Here is a 21,447-nt window from a genome sequence, read left to right on the forward strand (position 1 = left end):
AGGCAGTGTGTCTTAACATGGCATCTTCCATCTGGAGTCAGTCTCCTAACTGGCTCAGCTACCAAAGCTCAGCTATCCAAGCTCAGCTACCAAAACTTACTACATCTGGCTCTCAACTCCTGGGGCCCTCAGTCTACACAGCCTGACAAGGGTGAGCAGGCAGGGTTCTCTCTGAGCACAGATCTAAGATTAAGTGTTCAGGAACATACTCTTTCACATATAAATCCTTCAACCTGGGCCTCCCCACACTTTCAATAATGAGAAGCTCCCCAGATTATCCATCGCAGTCGCCTCTCCTGGGGAAAGGCCCTCAGTGAGCAGTCCCAGTGACTGCAGTTCATAATTATTTAGAAGTAGCTGTTGAAAGATTTAACTTGAGAGGATGTTTGAATTGATGATTGCTGGTGGACATACCTGTCTATAGCAAGCACTTTATTAGTTGGTAAGGCCTTAGCGTAGCAAGGAATACAGGCCAGACGTGCAGAGTAAAACCAAAAAGTGTTCAGCTTCTCTGCACAACCTGGCAATACTTCAGGCGTTTACCTTTTGGTCCTATAATGTCACCTTCAGGAGTATATCCCGCAAGAGTCCACCAAGCACTGATGTTCTTTTTACAGACTAGACAGTCATTAAGACTGGATAAATACATTAGAGAACACCCAAATACAAAATGCCATGGATCCACTAAAGAGGGCAGGGGAAAAATTAAATAGAAGAGCATTTTTACATATCTATACAAAGACTCAATATGGAAGAAAAAAGGATGATTGTACATATACATGTTTACATATATTTTTAATATAAACACCCAGTTTCTTTATACATATGGAAAGACATGTATCTGTAAGTAATATTTAACTTGGTTAGCTCACTTACAAGATGGCTTTTGTAATCAGAACAAACGTAATCTTCAAAATATCTTTTTAAAAGTTGTCTAAATTATAACCCAGGAAATGGCAGATGACTGGCCAGCAGATCTGTAAAATGAGGTGACGAAGAACATAACTGCTATAAAGCCAAACTGAGAGGCATTCACAAAATAATTCTTCAACGTCAGGATGAAAGGGGAATAAAACCTAATAGGATTGTTGCAGTGTTGGTTTCTTTCCCAATTTTGATAAAGGTCTTTTAGTAAGGGAATGTCTTTGCCTTTAGAAGATAAATGCTTTTTGCTTTTTACAAAGAGCTCAGGAAAGAAATATATGGAGAGATGAAGATAAAGGGCAGAGAGAAAAAGGAAAAGAGATAAGGCAAATGTGGTAAAATGTTAGAACTTGGGGAATCTGAAAGAATACAAAGGAAATCTTTTACTATTCTTGTAAATTTTTGAAAGACTAACAGAAATTTTTAATTTTAATAGAAAATTAAAAGACGTATGATTACTGAGTGAGAAGTCTTCAGCCCCTATCTTCGGTAAAGGGATAAAGGAAAATAAGCTGAATTAGTCTAGTGCTTTTGTTATTCTCACCCAAATGACATTATTGATTAGTATAGGAGCACCTGGAGAGGGATTCAGGTGTCACAACCAACCCAATATAGAAGCACAATAATAACTGTGATTAACACAATGATATTAAATAAGATATTGAGTTATTAAAAGGTACTAAAAGTACAAATGGACTTAATGAGCCAAGTGTAGGTATTTTCTGGGTTCGTAAGTCAGATGGTCTTAAACTTGACGCTGGAAATACAGTAAGGCTAATGTTTCACTATTCCATTATGAGAAAGCACAAATAAAAATTGAACAGATTTTCAGCAGAGATACTAATCATTAAACAAAAGAAAAAACTTTCTGTAAGATTTTCTTCTCATCTGTTTAACGCAGTAAACAAGAAGTTTGTATGCAGTAAGCCAGGAGTTGGTTGAACAGTTTAGCAAGTTCTATTTAGTCATATCCTCAAGATTTCTGTATTGCAGTATGTACAGTTTCACTATTTCCATTGCTTTTCGGTTTTAAAAGGCTCACTGACATGCAGTTCTGTCAGACATGGAAGACATTTTTCCTGCACTAAGTTCTGATGTTGTAATGGAGGCCAGTGAGAAAAATAGGACCACGCATGTACTCTGCTCCACAAAGGGCACCGGTGTTAGGTATGACTAGTACTCCAAAGCATTTAGAATGGCTTTAGGGAGAACATAGCAGCCAGCAGAGCACGTTAGTACCTTTATGCTCAGCCTGTACTTCTTATCCATTGCTGGACTTGGGTGCGTGGGTATCTACGTTTTGGAGGACCCATGACTGAAGAAGCCTCAAAGAGATGCTTTCAACAAAGAGAGCAGGACAAAGATGAAAATGATGTAAGGAGCTTATAGTGATCTTTCAGACTAGTTTGAATTGTTTCTAGTAATTGTAATGAAGTGGTTAAGACAAACTGAATCTACAGAGACAGAGAAATAGCTTACTGCACACGGTGGGGCTCTAAAACTTGGCGGTGTGACAATGTGATGGAGCAGGAAGAGCCTGGGCCTGTGAGTTACCACTTTCCTGGGTGCAGTGTGCAAGTACTGCCTATTCAAACCATGATCACAACATGGGGCTGGTTCCACTTGTCTCACCATAAACAAGCAAGCAGCAAGAGTAGCAGCAGTGTACTATGAGGAAGTCAAGAAATGCCATTCATTTATTCAACAATTATTTATTAACTATTACGACCCGGCACTATTCTGGGAAATAGACCCTGTCCCTGCCCTCAAGGGGCTTACACGCTAGCTCAAGAAGACAGCATTTAGTAACATATAAGAGCGATGCCAAAGGTATACTAGGAAGTTAAGGGGGGGGGGGGTGGAGAGGCCGAAGAGGTGTATCTAAGCAATCTCTGGGCGGGCACTAGAAAGGAAGGCACTGAAAAAAGACAGGCCAGAGTTGGCATAAACAAGAAGTTAAGTGGGAGCACGTCAGAGGCAAAGGGAACATCACAAGCAGCGAAGCAAGTCCAGGGATAGCATTTTCTGGGAATGAGAAGCACCCTTCCCTTGCCTGCCAAAGAGAGATGAGAAACATCATCGCATGTCGCTTTTCAAGATCCGGGACAGCAACTCTGCCCAGCGAGCGGCTGTGTCGCCATTCCAGGGTGATTTCTTTTCTAAGCGGCCTTCCGTTGCACCCCTGGACCTACAGCCCTCTCGAGCCGGGCCAGGTGCGCTTCCGTACGGCGGAGCTGCCGGCAGGTGTGCTTCCCTCCTCAGGCTGGCTGGCTCTCGGGGCGCAGCCAGAGCTCGGGCAGGAGAGGAAACACCCAGCACAGCCGCGGGGCGGGTGCGGAGCCGCCGCCAGCCGTGCCCAGGTCCAGGTGGCGCCGGGAGGTCTGTCCGACTGCGGGCACAGCGCGGCTCCGGATGCAAAGCCGACAGAAGACGGCCCCTGCCCGCCGCCCGGGCCTGCGGGGGCCGCGGGGCGCAGGGTCGGGCCTGCGGCGGGGGCCGCGGGGGGCAGCGGCCGCCGACGAGGCGCTCTAGGACGGGTCCCGGCTCGGCGGCGGCCTGGGGGTCCCGGCTTCGGAGTCGCGCAGGAGCCCGGAGGGCCGCAGAGCCCACTCACCGCTGCTGCTGGTGAAGTAGAACACCATGATCCCGGCGGCGGCGCGCGGCGGCTGCTCCACACGCCCAGGCTCCGGACTCCTCACGCACGGAGGCCGCCGCGGGCCGGGGCTCCTCCCACACTTCCGGCCCCGACCGGAAGTCCCGCCCACTTCCGGCGGACGTCATAACCCGGCTCCGTCGGCGCCATTTTTGATCCTGGGGCGGAGGGGGCGGGGCGGGGCGGGGTCAAGGATTTGGGGAGACGGAAAGATGGCTTGGAGCTAGGCCGCTTGGTGGTGGGAAAACAGCGGGGAAACTCCCTCAGGAAATAAAAATGTCGCTTTTCAAGATCCGGGCAGATGCTGGCGGATTAGAGTCAGGAGCCCCGCTCAGTGGGCGGTCATGGCTTGAGGCTTCACCCCCAGTGATGCTCCTGGGGGCGGAAAGCTCTGGACTTTTTGCAGCCAGGCGGTCCTCGTCCTTGGCACTTGTTAGGAGCTCATTTCATTTATAAAGAATCCAAATTCCTTCACTATTCTCATTCTAGTCCCGAGCCGGAAAGGCGCCTGTTGGGCTCATTCTGGACTTCACTTTCTTCATCTGCAAAGTGAGGGTGATTAGAGCTGCTAATTAGGTTGTTTTGCTAGGCTCAAGGAAGTTTCTAGGGTTTAGAATAGTCAGCACTTGAGAGAAGTGAGTTGTTGGGGATAATCCCCAGAGGTATGCCTCGAGCAGTTTGGAGGGGGGTCTCGGTCTTCGAGTCCAATGTTTGCCATCCCTTATCTAGGAGATTGGGCAAATTCCAAACTTCCAAATATGAGAACCGTTACCACTGTGAAGTGAAAATTAACCATATGGTTGTGAAACTCCCATGGCTCTTAGCCTTGTTTCTTTTCATTTGAAACTGTTATATTGATGGAAGCTAAAAGTAAAAAATTTAGGATGGAGGCCTCATAAGACTAGAAACTGGAAATGGGGGTAAAAATAATTAACATAGTCATTAAATCAGCAATAGAAATGAAAAACCCTTAGGCCCCCAACTGCCAGTGCAGTATCAGACTGCTATAGAAAGTATCCAGAGGTGGGGGTATGGAGATTAAGGGCTATTATGAAGACTTTCTGGTCTTTATAAGCCAACCTAGTCACACCCTGCAAGTAATTAATTTAACAATAGATAACAATTCTACAATGGAATGAACCCCTCCCCAAAGAGAAGAAAAGTATACCAATATCTGCTCTAGCAAAATGCACTCTCCTCCCCAGACTGCCTACCTATAACTATGAAGGTTTTTTTTTTTTTACAAACTTTTTGCTTTGCAGCTCTTTCTGCCCATTTGTGTCTGTGCAAGCATCCTTTTCTTTCCTTCATTAATATAATAAACCTACCCTTTTGGATATAACTGCAAATGTCTCTGCCTCATGGGGGAATGCCTGTCTGTGCCACTGAAAGAGAAACGGGTAAAACTTCCCTCAGAGGTAACCCAATTGGCCCCGTTCTGTGCATAAAACACGACATCACTAGGAAGTTGACTGCATCAGTTAAGTAAATTTATTTGGAACTAAAAATATGCCAGAGGCTGTACCAGCAGGTGGAGATGAGATCATAGTGTTATAGGACAGGGAGAGGGTCAGCCCAAACCCCGCAAACCTGCCTATTCTACATGGGTTCTGCCATCCGCCGCATCAACACAAAACATATAAGACTTTAATGGGAAGGAACTTTAATAAAACTAGGAAACAATACAGGTAAGGCAAAGAGTCTAGTTTCTAAATGAAGCACCCAAAGTTACCCGTCCCCTCGTGGGTAAAAGTCCATCCAAATGGGATTGGCCCAGAGCAAAGCCCCAAAGCCTACCCCAAGTCGAAAGCACCTTCCAGTGGGGACCCACAGAAAAGGGTCAGAAACAACCAGACAAGCCCGGAAGGAAAAGAGCAAAATCAACATCAAGATAAAAACTGCCATTGTCACCTCCCCATGGGTCTCACCCACATCTGTGTCACCCAGTCTACGACCAAAAGACAAGCGCTGTTTCTTCACGTGTCTCTAGGCTCCATGCGCCTCCTCCAGGTCTCCTGGCTCCATCCTGCTTCCTTCCTCAGTCTCTTGTCCAGCTTCTCCTCTTCCTGCTCAGCTTCACCCTCCCTTGGGTGGGGCAGGGAAGCTCCCCCTTTCCTGGGGACCACCCTGTTACAATCCCCCCTTTTAATTTTTATTCCACCATATCTATGGTGGCACAGATCTCATGGTGTAATTTTAGGAGACAGTCTTTTTTTAGGGTTACAATGTGTGTAAGAGAAGCAACAATTAGTCAGCAGCATTGTCCATGAATGTCCAGTATGACAGTGGGATAGCTAACAGTGAGTGCTTTAGAAACTGCAGACTTCCAAAGCCAGAACCTAGCTATATCCTATAAATTGGAATTGTTGCCAAGCCCTCAATTTTATTCTCTGTAAAATGTGAATGATAAGACCTATCACAAAGGTTGTGGTGCGAAGGCAATGAAATAAAACAAAAACTGAAAGAATTCCTGGCACATAGTGTTACAGGGCAACCCCGATGTGAAATTCCGTGCCCTGTAATAGCAGATATTAGTGCCCTAATTAAATTTTTTAAATTTAATTTTTTTTAATTTTTAAATTTAATTTGAAAAATACAAAATGAGCTAGAAACCCAACATATTACTAGTGAGAAAGTTTAACCACCAATCTTCTTTTTCGTTGTTGCTGTTTTTTTTGTTTTTTATATTTTTTTCTTTTTTTAATCACCAATCTTCTAATATGAAAAATAACTGCTTATTTGGAAAGACCACTTTACAAAAACTTGTAACACCAAGGGTCAAGGTATACCATCTCCAGGGCAACAGCCACTTTTTCTGCCGAAAACTACATTTCCCAGAATGCACCTAACCAAGACCACAAGAATGGAGCCCGGCGCTGCCTCAGGGGATTGTGGGAAGTGTGGTTTCCTCGTGAAGAGACCCTTTGGGCTTCCAAGGGCGGGAGAGTCTTGGAGCCCTAGCCCCGGGTGGGCGGGGCCGCGGTCGGGGAGGGACCAATCACCGCGCCAGACCTTGGGGAGGTGCCGAGAAGCGGCGAATCAGGTCGCAGCGGCCTCCGCCAGGCCTGGCGCGCGAACGTTTGAATACAGTGCAGGAGCGCCTGGCTCGGCGAGCGGAGGCTGCCGGCTCCGGGGCGCGGGTAATTGCCTTTGGGGGGGTCGAGGCGTGGGGTAGGGAAGTGGGGAGTCTGGGGGGGGCCAGGAGGCTGCATGTCCAGGAAAAAGGGGAGAAGCGCTGGGCTCTGGTCGGCGGCTGGGACGGTCCCCTCCGGGCCGGGGGCTCCCTCCTGCCGACCCCCAGATGCCCCGTCTCTGCCCCGGCCTGGGTCGGGGTGGGGGTGCCCCCTCTCCGCTTCCAGCTCCAGCCCGGGCAGGTCGGCCTCCACAGGAGCTCCCTGCCGCCCTGGCCTCTCAGTTCGACCCTTCGGCTTTGAGGTCAGGCCTGTGTGGCTGTGAACGAGGACTGCTCGCCCAAGGGGGGGACGAGCTCGCCACGAGCAGCGCCCCGGGGTGGGGTTCGCTTCCTCGGCCCCGCGCCGCGGTCAGGGGGCGGGCGCCTCGCCCAGAGCCCGGCTCGTGAGACGGGAGAGGGTTGTGCTCTGCCCTTTCCTCACAGGACGTGGGGGCTGGACAGGCTGTTGATGAACCAGTGAGACCCACCACAAGATGGGGTGTGAATCACGTGCGGGGGGGATGGGAGGCCACATGAGAGCTGGGGTAGAGACAGAAAGGTCCGGGGACAGCGACCGCACAGGGACTCACGAGCAAGGGCAGTGACCAGGCAGGCTTCCCAGAAGATGGTGCTCAAACTTGGGAGGAATTCCTCCGGCTTGGGGGTAAGAAAAATTCTTCCTCCTCGGCAGAATCGTTTTCCAGCTTAAAACATGTCCCATTCCCGCTTTTTTTAATTTCTTGTTCTTAATTGCTACTGTGATGGAGTGTGTTCTTTTCTTTTTTTCCTGAATGATTTAACTATTAAAGGGGTGCTTAAAAGCAACGCTTTTCTTGAACTTTTATGGGCCATCATCTATCTGGAAACTTCTTTATTTAGAGTTTTAAAGTATAATTTTGATATAGTGATTTTTACAGTCATTTGGTGAGTTTGGTTATTATAATTTTCCTGTCTCTTTTAGGAGCTCAGTGAAGAAGATGTCAGCTTTCACCCCAAGGAAAAGGAAGCAACGTTCTTTGAACCGCGACAAGTGAGTCTCACCCTAGAGGTGCAAACACTACAAAAAAAAATTAGCTTTCTGGTCTATCCTCTATCTCTTAAATTTCCCATTCTTCTATTCTCATACTCCATATGGTTATAGTGATATTTTATATTCTAATTCTAGACTGTAACAATGTCAGCTTTCATAACTAATTATTTAGAGCCTTTGGAGGCAGAAAAGAGAAATAAAGCTATGTGTTCTCTATGGCTTGGAAATGTATGTCAAATCTTTCATTACCTTGCTCCTTTCCACTCTCCCAGTATTTAACAGTATTTTGCATACAGTAACAATTCTAGAAAGTGTGCACTAAGTACTTAGTCCATGTGATAGAAGAAAGAAATTACTCCCCACAGAACAAGACTCTCAGAGGTCAGTTTATTATATAAAATTAATCATTTAGGTGAGCAAAGTTAAAGTATATGGGTTATAATTTGTGTATGGCTAAGACAAATAGGTTTTAAAACATCTACACACATATATCAGAACTTCTTTGTAAACTGTTTTTACATAGACATTGGGACTCTCACTTCAATATTTGAATGCTTCATTTGGTAAAGACAATTTGAGAATCCTGTTAATAGATAACATGTATGGATATTTGGCTGAGAGGATGTATTGTTTTTGATATGAGTTACTACTTAGGTCTGGTTACTACTTAGCAGTAGGTTGACAGAAAATTGAAGCAAATAATGATACTTATTAATGGACTTTGTTTTTTTTGTATAGCCTGTTACCAGATAGTCCATCGAAGAAATCACTTTTGGACTTGAGTGAAAATACATTTCTATCTACTGAAGAGTACACTAGCCTAAACAGTGATAAAAATGAGGAAAAGGTGCATGGCTCTCAACAAGGTCATTTCATCTCAAGTCCACTCAAAACAACTGAGAAAAACAGATTGCCATCTGCAAACCAAGGCTCACCATTTAAATCTGCTGTGTCTACCGTATCCTTTTACAACAGAGATAAGTGGTACCTCAATCCACTGGAGAGAAAGCTGATAAAAGATTGTAGATCCGCTTCTCTAAAAGCTACTGAAGATACACCTTTACCCAGTGGGACAGAAAATAAGCAGAGAAAACCAGTCTGCTCCAAGAAGATGAACAAAAAAACACAGAAGAGTTTAACTGCCAAGCACCAACAGGGTTATAAATGCATCAAGCCTATCTTGAAGAATTCTAAAAATTCCAAGCAAAGTCGAGTGACCTATAAGCCAGTTGTAGAGAAAGAGAATAACTGTTACTCGACTGAAAATAATCTAAATGCACCTCGAGTTCTAAGCCAAAAAGTCAAACCCCCAGTTACGCTCCAGGGTGGGGCAGCGTTTTTTGTTAGTAGAAAAAAATCCTCTCTTAGAAATTTGTCTCTTGAAAATAAACTATTACTGGAACTCACCCAGAAGAATGTAGCCGAAGATTCTGATGTAGAGACTGTCAACAAAAGAAAAACTTTTGAGACAAAGCAGGTGCCCAAGTGCTTGTCACTAGAACAGGAGCTGAACTTGGAACTGCTGAGTGCAAGCAGTAAAAATGAAGAGAAGTTAATAAAGGTAAAGAAATCATCCATATACATAAACTATATAACATAGTCAAACAAAGTTATTGCTTTTATGAAGCTGAATGGTGTAAGTTAATCCCTATAAAGAATTTAGAGGCAGGGTGTCAAGATGGGACTTTTCTTCCTTGTTTGGCTTCAGAAAACCGACCAACATTTTCTTGCCATTATGGTGTCTATGTCATTAAATTCCCTCATGCATCACTCTTTTCTACCTTATTTCCTTCTCTGAGCTTAGTTTCCAGGGCCTGGATGTTGGGTTCTCAGTTGCTAGTAGTCTGAGAAGCTCAGCTTCTGTGCACCATAAATTTGTTAAATACCCACTGCTAAGATTCATCTTTCCTGAGAGTATTCTGCTCTCATTGGGAGCCACATAAGCTCTCCCCAAGTCATGGTGGAGCCCTGAGAAGTGGCAAATTGCAAGGTGCAATGAGACGATATGGTCTTGAATAGGGGTTCTGCTTAAGTGAAAGATTTCTTCTCTTCCCCAAGCTGTCTGTTGTCTGTCTCATTAATGGTGGAAGTGAAATGTGCCGGGATTTCTTCTGCTTGGCTTTTCCCACTCCCCTGCTACATGGCCCAAAAGTGGGAATTAGAAGCCTCTGTGCAATGTTCTTTTTCTCTCGTTGGCTGCCTGTTTCTAAAAACATGTGACAAAACGGCTGTTCCTTTCTACTTTGGTGGTCGCTGCGGAAGTTTTTGCCTCCCCCCCCCCCCCCATGGGACCCTCGCCTGTGGGCCTCGCAGCCCAGTGCTCAACCACTGCACCACCAGGGGAGGCCCAAGTTTTTGCCATTTTTACTAATTTTGTTAGTTCAGTTCATTATGATAAAAGGGATATTGTGGGATCTTCTTCCTTACTAGGAAATATGCTTTTTTTTTTTTTGGTCAGGGTGACCTTTTTTTTTTTTAATTTGCTTTGTTTACTCATATAAGAACTGGAGCCAGAGTTGTGGGCGATGAGAGAATTCACCAGAGCCAGAGAGGGGAGTAGTTGGGAGACAGGAGAGGTCTGTGCCATGTGGGTCAGCTCCTTAGCAGGATCGAACTCATGCCTCTGTGGCTGGCAATAGCTTGGTAGCACTGACTTTAACCCCTGTGCCACCAGGGAAGCCCTGACAAGGGTGACCTTTTACAGACTTAAATATGTGCACACTATCACTCAAACAGTTATGTGTATTTGGTATAGAGAAAATTTCCTAAAAATAGCCTGAAATTTGAGAATTTACAATCACATTATGAAATGTAGTCCACAATGAACAATGTATTTTGCCTTAGAAAAAAGATCTGTTGGGGCTCATTCACTGAATTTGAAAGTGATTTCCTTTCATTTTACTCGTTATTTTCAGAACTCATTAGCTGGAGTACTTCCTTCAAAAGAATGCAAACCTGAGGAAAGTAAGCATTTTTCTTCAGAGGATTCCGTCAGTGGCAATAAGGCAGGTAAGTAATCGAAAATTTCTCAAAGCAAGTTTATTATAGGGCTTCATTCATGTGTCAATGTGAAATTATATATACGATATTTTGGCTCTTTTTTTTTTTTAATTCAGTATTTGTACCTGTGTTTGTACCTGTGTTTCTCTCAGTGGCACTTTTCTGTGGTAAGCACTGCAGCGCATTTTGAAAGGGAGACCTTAGGCTGGAATTGAAGCAAAATACTGACGCTTCATGGCCTGGGTAGTGGCCGAGTTCTTTAAGCTCCCTAGAACTAGGTATTCTATAAAATCATCCCTACCGTACTTTTACCCCAAATAATAGGAAGATGTAGACACAATTTATTTTGTATCAAAGCCTACTAGTGAGCAGAATTGGCTGAGCCATAGAAAGGACACTGACTTGGGCATCAGGAAACTTGGGGGTTCTTCTCTAGGTCTCCCACTAACTAGCCATGTCATCTGGGGGAAGGGATCCCTAAAGGAAAGGGTTAGTTTAACTTTTAGATTCCTCTTCATCCTGAAATCCTATGGCTAATGGGTTCCTGTCACACGACATTCTCGGCACCATTGTTACTGTTAGTTTTTTAGTGTTGGCCATTCTGTTAGGTGTGAGCTGGTAGCTATGCCTGCAACTTGGCATTTCCCTAATGCCAGGTGATGCCAAGCATCTTGTCATGTGTTTATTTACCATGTGTATGTCTTTGGTGAAGTGCTGTTCAGCTCTTTGCCCATCTTTAATTGTTAGACTTAGGGGCCTCCCCGGTGGCGCAGCGGTTGAGCACTGGGTTGCGAAGCTGCCCGCGACCTCGGAGGCGCTGGTTCGATCCCCAGCTGCTCCCCGGCCACCAGAGGAGGGTCCCACATGGCGCGCAGACCTCCTGCCGCCCGCTGCTCCCCTCAGCAGTGTACTTCGGTCCTTCTGCCTGCTCTGCTCCCCGCTCTGGCTCTGGTGAATTCTCTCACCCTCCCGTGCTTCTGACTGTACCCAGTGCATGTATAAACAAAACAAAACAAACAAATAAATAAATAAAACATGCCTCTGTATAAAAAAAAAAAAAATTGTTAGACTTAAAGGTTCTTTGCATTATCTAGGTGCAAACTGTTGAACTGTGATTGCAAATATTTGCTCCCAGTCTATGGCTTGTCCTTTTATTTCTCTTTTTGCAGAACTGAAAGTTTGAACTTGATAAAGTCTAATTTGAGTACATTTTTCTTTCCTGTGTTGTGCTTTGGGTGTGAAGTGTAAAAGCTAATCACCAAACCCAAGCTTGTGTGGATTTTTCTCTTAAATTTTCTCCTGGAAGTTTTAGAGTTTTATGTAAGATGTTGACTATGTGTCCTTTGCCTCTCTGCATTGAGTCACCTTTGCCTCTGTGAAAAATCAGGTGACTGTATTGCATGGATCTGTTTCTGGGCCCTGTTCTGTCCTGTCTATCCTTTTGTCAATATCATACTGTCTTGATTACTGGTAAGTCTTAAAATCAAATAATGTTAGTATTTTTGCCTTATTGACCTTTAAAATCTAAGTTTAATCTGGAATTTATTTTATGATGTAAATCATCATTATTTCCCCTACCAGCTTCTGCTGAGTCCCTTGTCTACCCCATCTTCAGCGTGTCTTCAACCAATACAAAAAGGTAGGAGTTGATCTTACTTTAATGTTCTAGGTTTTCTTAATTATGTGAGCCCTTTGGGACTCTTTATTAGCATCTACTCATTGTCTGACACTGCAGGGATTTCTTCATACCATGTGGTAACTATTGTCCTGAGGTTTGATAAAGAAAAAAATTCAATTTTTAAGGGTGAAGGTGAAGTCAACTTGAGAAATCATGCGTGTTTGTATGTTATAGAAGTGACAGTCCCTTAGACTTGGAGTCAGAAGGGCAGGATTTGAGCCTCACCACTCTGTTCTGTACTCTTTACTTTGCTTAAGTACATACTGATCTCTTTGAAGTAGCCTCAGCTTTTTCATTGTTGCCACCTGTTACTTCAAATCATTATGGACAGAAAGCCCTAAAATTGCAAGGCGCTCTGTGGATGTTCTGTATGTATCTCTGTTTGTATTGTGATTCCCCCAATATTTAAAAATTGTTAAATGATGTTAAACAACTTTCTATTTCAAGATCTCTAGTCGAAGAACAGTCTTCTGTGGGGTCCATTGTACCCACCAACGTCTTGAAACAGATCAATACCCAGAAAAGTTCTAATGCCAGAGATACAAGTAAAGAAACAAAAGACCAGCTTGTCATTGTGAGTAACCGCCTCCCTTCCCCGGTTCTCACATGTAGGCCGTGAAGTCATTCCCCTTACCTGAGCATAGTTAAAGTGGGTTGTGGCTATATTCTGGCTTTTGCAGAAGCCAGCTTTGTTGTAGTGGCACCATTTAAAGCTAATCAAGCAGTGCTGGTCAATGGTAAAAACTTCGTAGAATACTCATAAATGAATTGTTGACGATCATTTGAAGATTAATGAGAATAGCCATATTGTATTAGACCTGAATTTGCCAAAATACAACCACAGACCAAACATGAGCTGAAAATGGTTTTTACATTTTTAAAGAGTTGCAAAAGATAATGTGACCTGCAGAGTCTAAAATATTTACTGTCTGGTCCGTTGCAGAACATGTTTGCCCACCTGTATGTTGGACAATTCAGAACCTGGTCTTTCCAGGGGCATTAAGCAATGGCCTCTAAGAGAGAGCAGAGTTACAAGCCATAACATTGAATATTCCTGAGTTCCATGGATTCCTGAATTCATCTGTGGATTTATTGAATCTTTGTTCTGTATTTTGATCAACTTTTGGGACAGAATTTTAATATTCCTAACCAATTAAAAAATACAAAATTCTTAAGGGTATTTTTGAAATAATACTTAGATCACACATTCAAGAGCTTTGTAAAGAAGTTCAACTGCTCGTCTTAGCTATAATTTTTATGATTTAATTTTATTCCTACTTAAAACCATGTGTCTAGATAAGGAATCTTGATTTTGATAGTACCATCCATTCAATCTATCAATTACTGCGTTTTTTAAATCTCACTCCCTTTTGTTTGGATACCAAGGAGGTTGTGGTAACCAGACTTTCACTTAGTATCTCACTTGTGCCAGCATCAAAGAGAAATGAGAAATTTCAGCGAGTGTGTACATGAACTCAATCTAGAGCTATTTGTGATCTGTTTAGAAAGGTTTTTTTCCTCCCCTGAATCACAGGATGCCGGTCAGAAGTATTTTGGTGCCACTATGTGTAAGTCCTGCGGCATGATCTATACGGCTTCCAACCCCGAGGACGAGCTGCAGCATGTCCAGCATCACCACAGGTTTCTGGAAGGAATCAAGTATACAGTAAGTCCAGAGTCTTTCCACTGTCCTCAGAGTTAGACTGCCTTCAAGGTCATTTCTTTTGCTTAAATATTGGAAGTCTATATATCCATAAATATTTCATCATTTGTTATATCTTTGACCTTAATAGTTGAGAATGACAGTATTGAAAAGCTACTGCTATTTCAAGCTTTCTGATAGAAAAGCAGGGCGGCCCTAGGTTGAGGGGGCACCTTGCATCCTCCCCTCTAGCTTTCTGAGCTGAGCAGTCAAGACACAAAACTCACGGCTTGAGCAGACGCCCCTCTCACTTGGTCTCACCTGTAGAGACGCCCTTCCAACACCAGCCTGTTGTTCCTCCAGATGTTCTTGTTTCCAAGCAGCGAGGTTCCACCTTTCCACTTCAAGCACATCTTGTCATTGGCCTTTGTGAATGTACCTGCTCCTCAGATGCTTCCTTTTCTCTCTCTCTTTTTTCAATTGAGGTAACATTGGTTTACATCATCGTTTGTGTTTAGAGATATAGGACCTCCCCCTCCAGGTGTTGTTACTCCACCACACTCACCACCAAGGCTCCCACAGGCCACGCATTCCTTTCCCACTTTGTTCTCACTCGTGCCAGCATCCTCTAGTAGCTGTCATTGTTCTCTCGTCAGCTCTCCAGAACTTGTTAGTTTGGCTTTATCTGACCTTTGTTTTTCTGTTTCCATATAAGTGACACCATCTGGTATGTGGCTTTCCCCTCTGACCTCTTTCACTTAGCACCTTCTCCAGCTCCGTCCATGTTGTTGCAAATGGCACGTTTATCTTTTTTGATGGCTGAATAGTATTCCATTACAGATATAGACCACATGTTCCCTTTCCGCTCGTCTGAACTGGGGAATAAGCTATTGTCATAGGGGTGCATAGACAGAGGAATCTCTGTCAAACAAGTCTCTTGAGCTCAGTACTGGTGCCCTCTTTTGAGTAAGGTGAGATGCTAAAGTCAAACTGTGCTAAGCTGCTGAAGGAAGAAAGCACATAGCCGTCGGGACCCCTCTTTCCAGTCTAGTAGGCTCTGAGTAAGCCTCCCCCAGACCTGCTTATCCCACTACCTCCCCATCCCTCACAATGCGCTGGACTTTGCCCGGTCTCCTGGGGAGGTGTCAGCCCCATGGGGACAGACAACCTGGTTTTAGGTATCTTTGCTTTAGTTGGATTTCATCCCATCATTTTTATACCATTCATTGTTTAGCTTTTGTCCTCTCCAGAAAAAATTATTTAACGGCTTGTTTTTTGTCTCTTCAGAAATTAATTTGTGATTTATTTTTCCTTTGCAGGGCTGGAAAAAAGAACGTATCGTAGCAGAGTATTGGGATGGGAAAATCGTGCTGGTCCTCCCACGTGATCCAAGTTACACCCTGAGGAAGGTGTGGAGCAGTAGCTTTCTAGTCTTTCTCCCCCTGCTCTCTCCACTCATCCCCTCTAGGAAATCAACTTGTGTGGAAGTATAAAATGCCTATAGAAAAACCCATTTTAGAGCCTCCCCGGTGGCACAGTGGTTGAGCGCTGGGTTGCGAAGCTGCCCGCAGCCTCTGCAGCACCAGTTTGATCCCCGGCTGCTCCCCGGCCACTAGAGGAGGGTCGCACATGGCGTGCAGACCTCTCCTGCCGCCCACTGCTCCCCTCAGCAGTGTATTTCGGTCCTTCTGCCTGCTCTGCTTATCTTTTACCTTCACGCACTTGTGGAAGAATCACTAGACTTTCCATTGCTAACGTGGGTGAGCCAGAATCTGTTTCTGATGCTGTTGTGACTTGTGTCTTGGGCAGGATGTGTAGCCACTGTGAACAATAAAGAAAGCAGAAACAAAATCTGTTTTGACACTTACTCCTTATGTCTCCCAAGAACCTGAATTTCTTTCTGCTGAAAGTGATCTTTAAATTGGGTACTTAAAACCCTGTTTTCCAAAAGGACAGATATATGCAACATGGTGAAATAATGGAGGGGCATAATTTTAGGAAAGAGATAAAGGAAGTTAAATGATAGTAATAAATTTTTTGTGTATTGATTCATTTTTTTTATGATGCTTTTTATAACAAGTTCACCTCTTGGTTTTTAACATCATTAGGTAGAAGATGTGCAAGAACTTGTCGATACTGAATTGGGTTTCCATCAAGTTGTTCCCAGATATCCAAACAAAACCAAGACTTTTCTCTTTATATCTGATGAAAAGAAAGTCGTTGGCTGTTTAATTGCAGAGCCCATCAAGCAGGTATGGCCCATGTTTTTTTTTAGTTATTGGTATATTTACAAGCAAAAGTAGTTGGGAAAAGTCTCGGTAAGTATTTAAGATTACTACTGTTAATTTTTTTTCCTATTAAAATATCCTTGACTTTGGATAAGTGAAATTACTTATTTCTCTTATATTTGTTTTCCTGGCATCGTATATGCAGGAGAAGTCAGTGTTTAATTCATATTCTCTCCATATCTAGACTGTATGGTGATTTTAAATAAGCAAATTTAAGAGCCCTTTTATTGAGCATATGGCTAAACACAGGTTAATGTATTTGGCAAATTAATTGTTACTTGTCCCTTAATTAGAATCTACTTTTTGCTTTTGAAATGCTTAAGAGGGTAATCTCTTTTAAGTATTGCTTCTTTAGCTAGAAAGAATTACTGTTCAATTATGTTCTTACCAAATCTATAATATCCCACATTTATGTCTCCTTTAAAATATATGTATTTATCTGCCTAATACATCTGGAAATGATGTTAATAGCATAAATTTATCTTATACCTTTTTGAAAATGCCTCCCCCCCATTTCTTTATTTTCCTGATTTTTTTTATCATATATGTACACACATATATTTTATCTTGTGTTATCAGATATCAGAGAGAAAAAAAACTGTATTGTCAGTAAAAGAGGCCAGTTTGACCTTTATTTGTTCTTTTTTTTTTTTTTTAAGATTTATTTATGCATGCCAGAGATGAGGGGGGTGCTGAAAGGATTCACCAGAGACAGAGTGGGGAGCAGAACAGGCAGATCTACTGAAATCCACTGCTGAGGGGAGCAGTGGGGGATACAGGAGAGGTCTGCTGCGCCATGTGGGTCAGCTCTCTGGGTGGGTGGCGATAGCTTCCAATGCTGAGACTTAACTCCTTGCACCACCAAGGAGGCCTACCTTTATTTGTTCTTCAAGTATATTATTTATGTAGTAATAATAACAAAATATAGCCAAACCAACTTATGCCTATTCTATTCTTAGCTCAGAACCAAAGGTTTCTTGATGATAGTTAAAATAGCTACAGTGAAGAACAGTGACTGCAGCAAATGCTGGCAAAGACACAGGGACCTGGGGGAATGTAAAATGTTAAAGACACTCCAGGGAAAAATTTGGCAGTTTCTTCATAAATTAATCATACAAGAAAGCCTCAAAATAAGGGAATTATGGAGATAGGGAACAAATTGTGTTTGCCTGGGGGTGAGGGAGGGGAAAGGTGGGTATGGTTATAAAGAGATAACAACAGGAAGGAGACTTGGTAGCTTTGTTCTGGCTGTGGTCAGGGTTGAACGCACATGTGTGATGAATCGTCATGGAACTTGCACCCAGGTGCCCAGGAATTACTTGGTTTGGGTGATGTACTATTGCTGAGGAAGTTTAACCATTGGGGGAAGCGGAGTGAAGGGTACATGGTCCTCTGTACTGTTTTCAACTTCCTCCAGCCAAAAGTTAAAAAAGGAACTTAAATGCCAACCAAATTTCATAGCTTATATGCAAAAATCTTCTTGAATGTAACCAAGTTTGTAGGTTATCATGTGCATTTTAGATGGAGAAAATGGAAGTTTGTGTACTTTACTCAAAGTCAGTCTAATTTATCCAGTTTTTTATAATCAATATAAGAAGCTTCATAATGATATGGGGGGCCCTGGAATAAGGGGATGTCAGCACCACCTTTGTTTTTTAAATATTATGACTATAAATGGGCAAAAATTCAAGAAAAATCAAAGAATTTTAACAATTTTGTGAAGATACAGTACGATTACTTTTAGATGCTTAAGTTTTTGTATATCATTGCAGGCCTTCCGTGTCCTGTCTGAACCAACTGACCCAGGATCCACTAACTCAAAAGAATGTCACAGGGCTTGGCAATGTTCAAATGTGCCAGAACCTGCAGTCTGTGGGATAAGTAGAATCTGGGTGTTCAGACTGAAGAGAAGAAAGCGCATTGCAAGACGACTGGTAGATACCCTCAGGTAAGATATAAAATAGAGTAAAAGGGATCTACACCCAGAATAGCATTTCCAGAACCTCTCCTGGCTCATGAGCCAAAGGGAATAATGTTGGTTAAGATAATTCTGTATAAATTCTCTAAATCAAAGTGAAGCTAAGACAAGTGTTGCCATTGAAAAAAATTGATGGTGGCCCTCCCCTGGTGGTACAGCGGTTGAGCACTGGGCTGTGGGACCCCGCAGCTTCTGCAGCGCCAGTTCGTTCCCCGTCCGCCGGCGTCAGATATTAGTGACTTCAGTAGCCACACTAGAGCTCATATCCATTGCTTCTTACTGTGGACCACTGGGAGTCGGCTGATGGTCTGTACGGTTCCTTTTTTCTTCCAGCAGGATTTTTTCTGGACTTAGGTTTTCTCATATATGATGTCATCATTTGACTTCCATCCCTAAATCTAAGGCATTGAGCCATTTTATCATTTAATTAAAACAATGTTGATTTAAGTGTATTTAAAGAGATTGAAATCTTAAAATAAATTCTAACGCTTAATCTGAATTTTGGTTCCATTGTTAAACCATCTTTTCCTCTTTTTTTTAGGAATTGCTTCATGTTTGGCTGTTTTCTCAGCACGAATGAAATAGCATTTTCTGACCCAACACCAGATGGCAAATTATTTGCAACCAAGTACTGCAACACCCCTAATTTCCTTGTGTACAATTTCAGTAGTTAAAGCCGATTTCACTGTTAACACAGTTACTGTGTGGAGTTGACAGCCCCGTAGCACATAATACAAACTAACACATATGAAATAAAAGACAAAAGATAAGCGGACACACACCCACACACAAACCTGCCTGGTTTTGTTCCTTATGCATTGAAAAGTCAGGGATAAGTTTGTTAACTGGGCATTTGAAGAAAGGAAAAATCTTTGAATCATATACACTGACTAGCACTTTGAAACCTTAATTGTGAAGCTTTGTAGCCACGACTGGAAAATGACTTTGCCTCCTGCTTGAGACATGATAAACCAAGTGCTTCTCCCCAGAAACAGCCTCACCCCTCTTTAGTAAAGTACACTTTAGGGTGAGGGTTATCTCGTGCACAGGCAGTGAGAAGCAGACAGGCAAAATTTCTATGCCCAAATTTTAAAGATAATTCCTAAATTTTAAACACAAAATTCTCATAGGTACTTGGCTGAGCAAGTTAATTTGATTATCTTTAGAAAGTGTTTTCAAATTCTAATTTATAACAGGAAAAGATGGTAAAGAATGTGTAAACTTTCCACATCCTTTTATGTAGAAGCAGAAGTCTATAACTTCATGTTTTAATTGTCTAAAAACTTTATAATCAAAAGCTTTGCCTGTCATCATATTTAATTAAAATTAATTGCACTACCCTCATTAATTTTTGGTGTTAGATAGGCTAATTGTGCTACATAGAGAACTTATTGCTACAATAACAAAATGAGGGCTGGTTGATTATAGCTTAATTTTTCTCCCTATTTGAAAGTACGTCTTATTCTGAGGCATCTGGAAAAGTACTGTCAAAATGTATAATAACAGAACCAAAATTAGTAAATAGATACATCTAAGCTGGTGAGCCAGAGAAAAATTGCCATGTGAGTACACCAACATATATGCTCTCGTTTGGTGTGATTCTTGGAGGGAGGCCGACTTTAAAAGGCACGTTGTGATTGTAAACCATTTCACTAATATCTGGCATTAAGACTCATTAGTTTTCCAGGCTGAAACTAGAATCTGTTCATCCGCGTTCTTTTATTTGCCTGTAGGTTAACACTGTTCCCAAATTTAAAGGCTTGAGTTCTGAAAAGAACGTGTGGAAGTGTTAAAATATGTTTATGCAAACACTTTAATGCTATTTTCTGCACTGTTGTTCCTTAAACATTGTTTTAAATATCTTATTTAAAAATTTTTATTAACATTATTTTGTTTGCTCAATGCTTTTGTGATGGATCAATTAAAATACTTATTAATACTGTCTACTCTCATATAATTAAATGCTGACTTTCTTGTTAATTATGTGGTTATAAAATTGTGGTTATAAAAAATACAGCTTGCTCTTTGAAAAGAAACAATCACCGAAGTTGGGTGGGGTAGCCTCTGTGAAAATGCCCAGCTTGCCTCCTCCACATCTTCACAGCTAAGCTACAACACAACAAAATCAGCAGTACCTGAGATAACTATCACCTGAAGCTGTGATATTTCAAACCCCTGCATTACCTCACCCCAGGGCCAAAACCAAGGCAACTGAATGTGCTCAATTATCAATGCTTATGTGCCTGAAACTTAGTCAACCGGAGCAAGTGCCCGAGTACAAGCAACAGTTCCTGACTCGCGGCCCTCTCTCAACTCCAGTCCTCAACAGCCATTGCTACATCTCGTGCTCAGCCACAGCCTGGAGGCTCAGGATGGGCGGAGCAGGCGATTCCACAAGGTACTTACAGACACCAGAGGATGCTAACGCAAAGGTCAGAGGAGGATAAGGGAAGGTGTTGTGGGAAAAAATAAATTAAAAAAAAACACACACTGACCTTGCAAGAATGCAACTCTCCAGTTCTGCGGGTCCCTGGTCTTTGGCTTCCATCTCTCTCCTCTGCTCTTTCCTTGGCTCCTGAGCCCTAGTCTCCATCAAACTCTAGCAGCTGGATGACTCGGCAGGATCTCTGTGACCCGAGCGGGCGGGGCAAAGGAGTCCTGGACCCCTCAGTGGCTTTTGCAGTCTTTTATTGGGATTTACCAGTGTAGGGTAATTGATTTTCAGGCTTTTCTGCCCTCCCGCCTTTAGGATTGATGATGGATCCTTGTGGTCCCGAATGCATGCCTGATGGCGGCACCTGGGGTAGGTTGTGGGCATGCGTAAGTGGGTACACCTGGGCTAAGGCTGGGCTTATAAGGGCGGTGTCACAGGGATACCAGGAGAACCATGAGCAGAGCGAAAAAAGAACCACAGGAGAAGCAGAGACCACCAGAGAAGGCCGGAGAGCCCAGACAGAGTGAAGACTTGCTGGGGGCTGGGAGGCCTGCCAGCCTCCCGGCTCCCCAGCACCCCTGCCTGCTGTGTACCTGGCAAATCCCAATAAAAGCCTGCAAAAGCCATCAAGGGCTCCAGGACTCCTTA

General features: G+C 43.1%; 2 protein-coding genes and 1 long non-coding RNA gene across 5 annotated transcripts in view; 1 reads left to right on the forward strand and 2 right to left on the reverse strand.

Annotated features, from left to right (window-relative positions):
- The window catches only part of CCDC25 (coiled-coil domain containing 25), a 41,102-nt gene extending 37,459 nt beyond the window's left edge, over positions 1-3,643 (reverse strand). For both annotated transcript variants that reach the window (XM_054701076.1, XM_037526505.2), the window contains exon 1: positions 3,539-3,643. In XM_054701076.1, the coding sequence (XP_054557051.1) occupies positions 3,539-3,566 (28 nt within the window). In that variant the 5' untranslated portion in view covers positions 3,567-3,643. The remainder of the gene's footprint in view (positions 1-3,538) is intronic.
- A 3,031-nt stretch (positions 3,644-6,674) lies between these two features.
- ESCO2 (establishment of sister chromatid cohesion N-acetyltransferase 2) lies at positions 6,675-20,402 on the forward strand. 2 transcript variants are annotated; one of them, XM_037526509.2, is made up of 11 exons: positions 6,675-6,717; positions 7,711-7,779; positions 8,518-9,340; positions 10,695-10,788; positions 12,361-12,418; positions 12,905-13,031; positions 13,992-14,123; positions 15,419-15,508; positions 16,208-16,351; positions 18,160-18,335; positions 18,907-20,402. In XM_037526509.2, the coding sequence occupies exons 2-11, from the start codon at positions 7,727-7,729 to the stop codon at positions 19,037-19,039; spliced, it is 1,830 nt and encodes a 609-aa protein (XP_037382406.1). In that variant the 5' UTR covers positions 6,675-6,717; positions 7,711-7,726; the 3' UTR covers positions 19,040-20,402. The 2 variants fall into 2 exon arrangements, with proteins under 2 accessions (XP_037382406.1, XP_037382407.1); XM_037526510.2 differs by lacking the exon at positions 6,675-6,717 and adding an exon at positions 7,370-7,413.
- On the reverse strand, positions 14,964-20,956 carry LOC129146800 (uncharacterized). Its single transcript, XR_008554058.1, has 3 exons — positions 20,861-20,956; positions 15,812-15,920; positions 14,964-15,420 (listed from the first exon to the last, which is right to left on the reverse strand). It is a non-coding gene; the product is annotated as an uncharacterized LOC129146800 (long non-coding RNA).
- Between the last annotated feature and the right edge of the window lie 491 nt (positions 20,957-21,447).

The sequence above is a fragment of the Talpa occidentalis genome, unplaced genomic scaffold (genome assembly GCF_014898055.3).
Source record: "Talpa occidentalis isolate TD23 unplaced genomic scaffold, MPIMG_talOcc4v2.1 talOcc4.4, whole genome shotgun sequence".
Taxonomy (NCBI): domain Eukaryota; kingdom Metazoa; phylum Chordata; class Mammalia; order Eulipotyphla; family Talpidae; genus Talpa; species Talpa occidentalis.

Excerpts from the sequence above, each read along its gene's own strand:
- ESCO2 (XM_037526509.2), top strand. The coding sequence starts at position 7,727 with ATGTCAGCTTTCACCCCAAGGAAAAGGAAGCAACGTTCTTTGAACCGC. Across the intron at positions 14,124-15,418 it reads TGGAAGGAATCAAGTATACA|GGCTGGAAAAAAGAACGTAT; the intron begins GTAAGTCCAGAG and ends TTTCCTTTGCAG. Across the intron at positions 15,509-16,207 it reads CAAGTTACACCCTGAGGAAG|GTAGAAGATGTGCAAGAACT; the intron begins GTGTGGAGCAGT and ends TAACATCATTAG.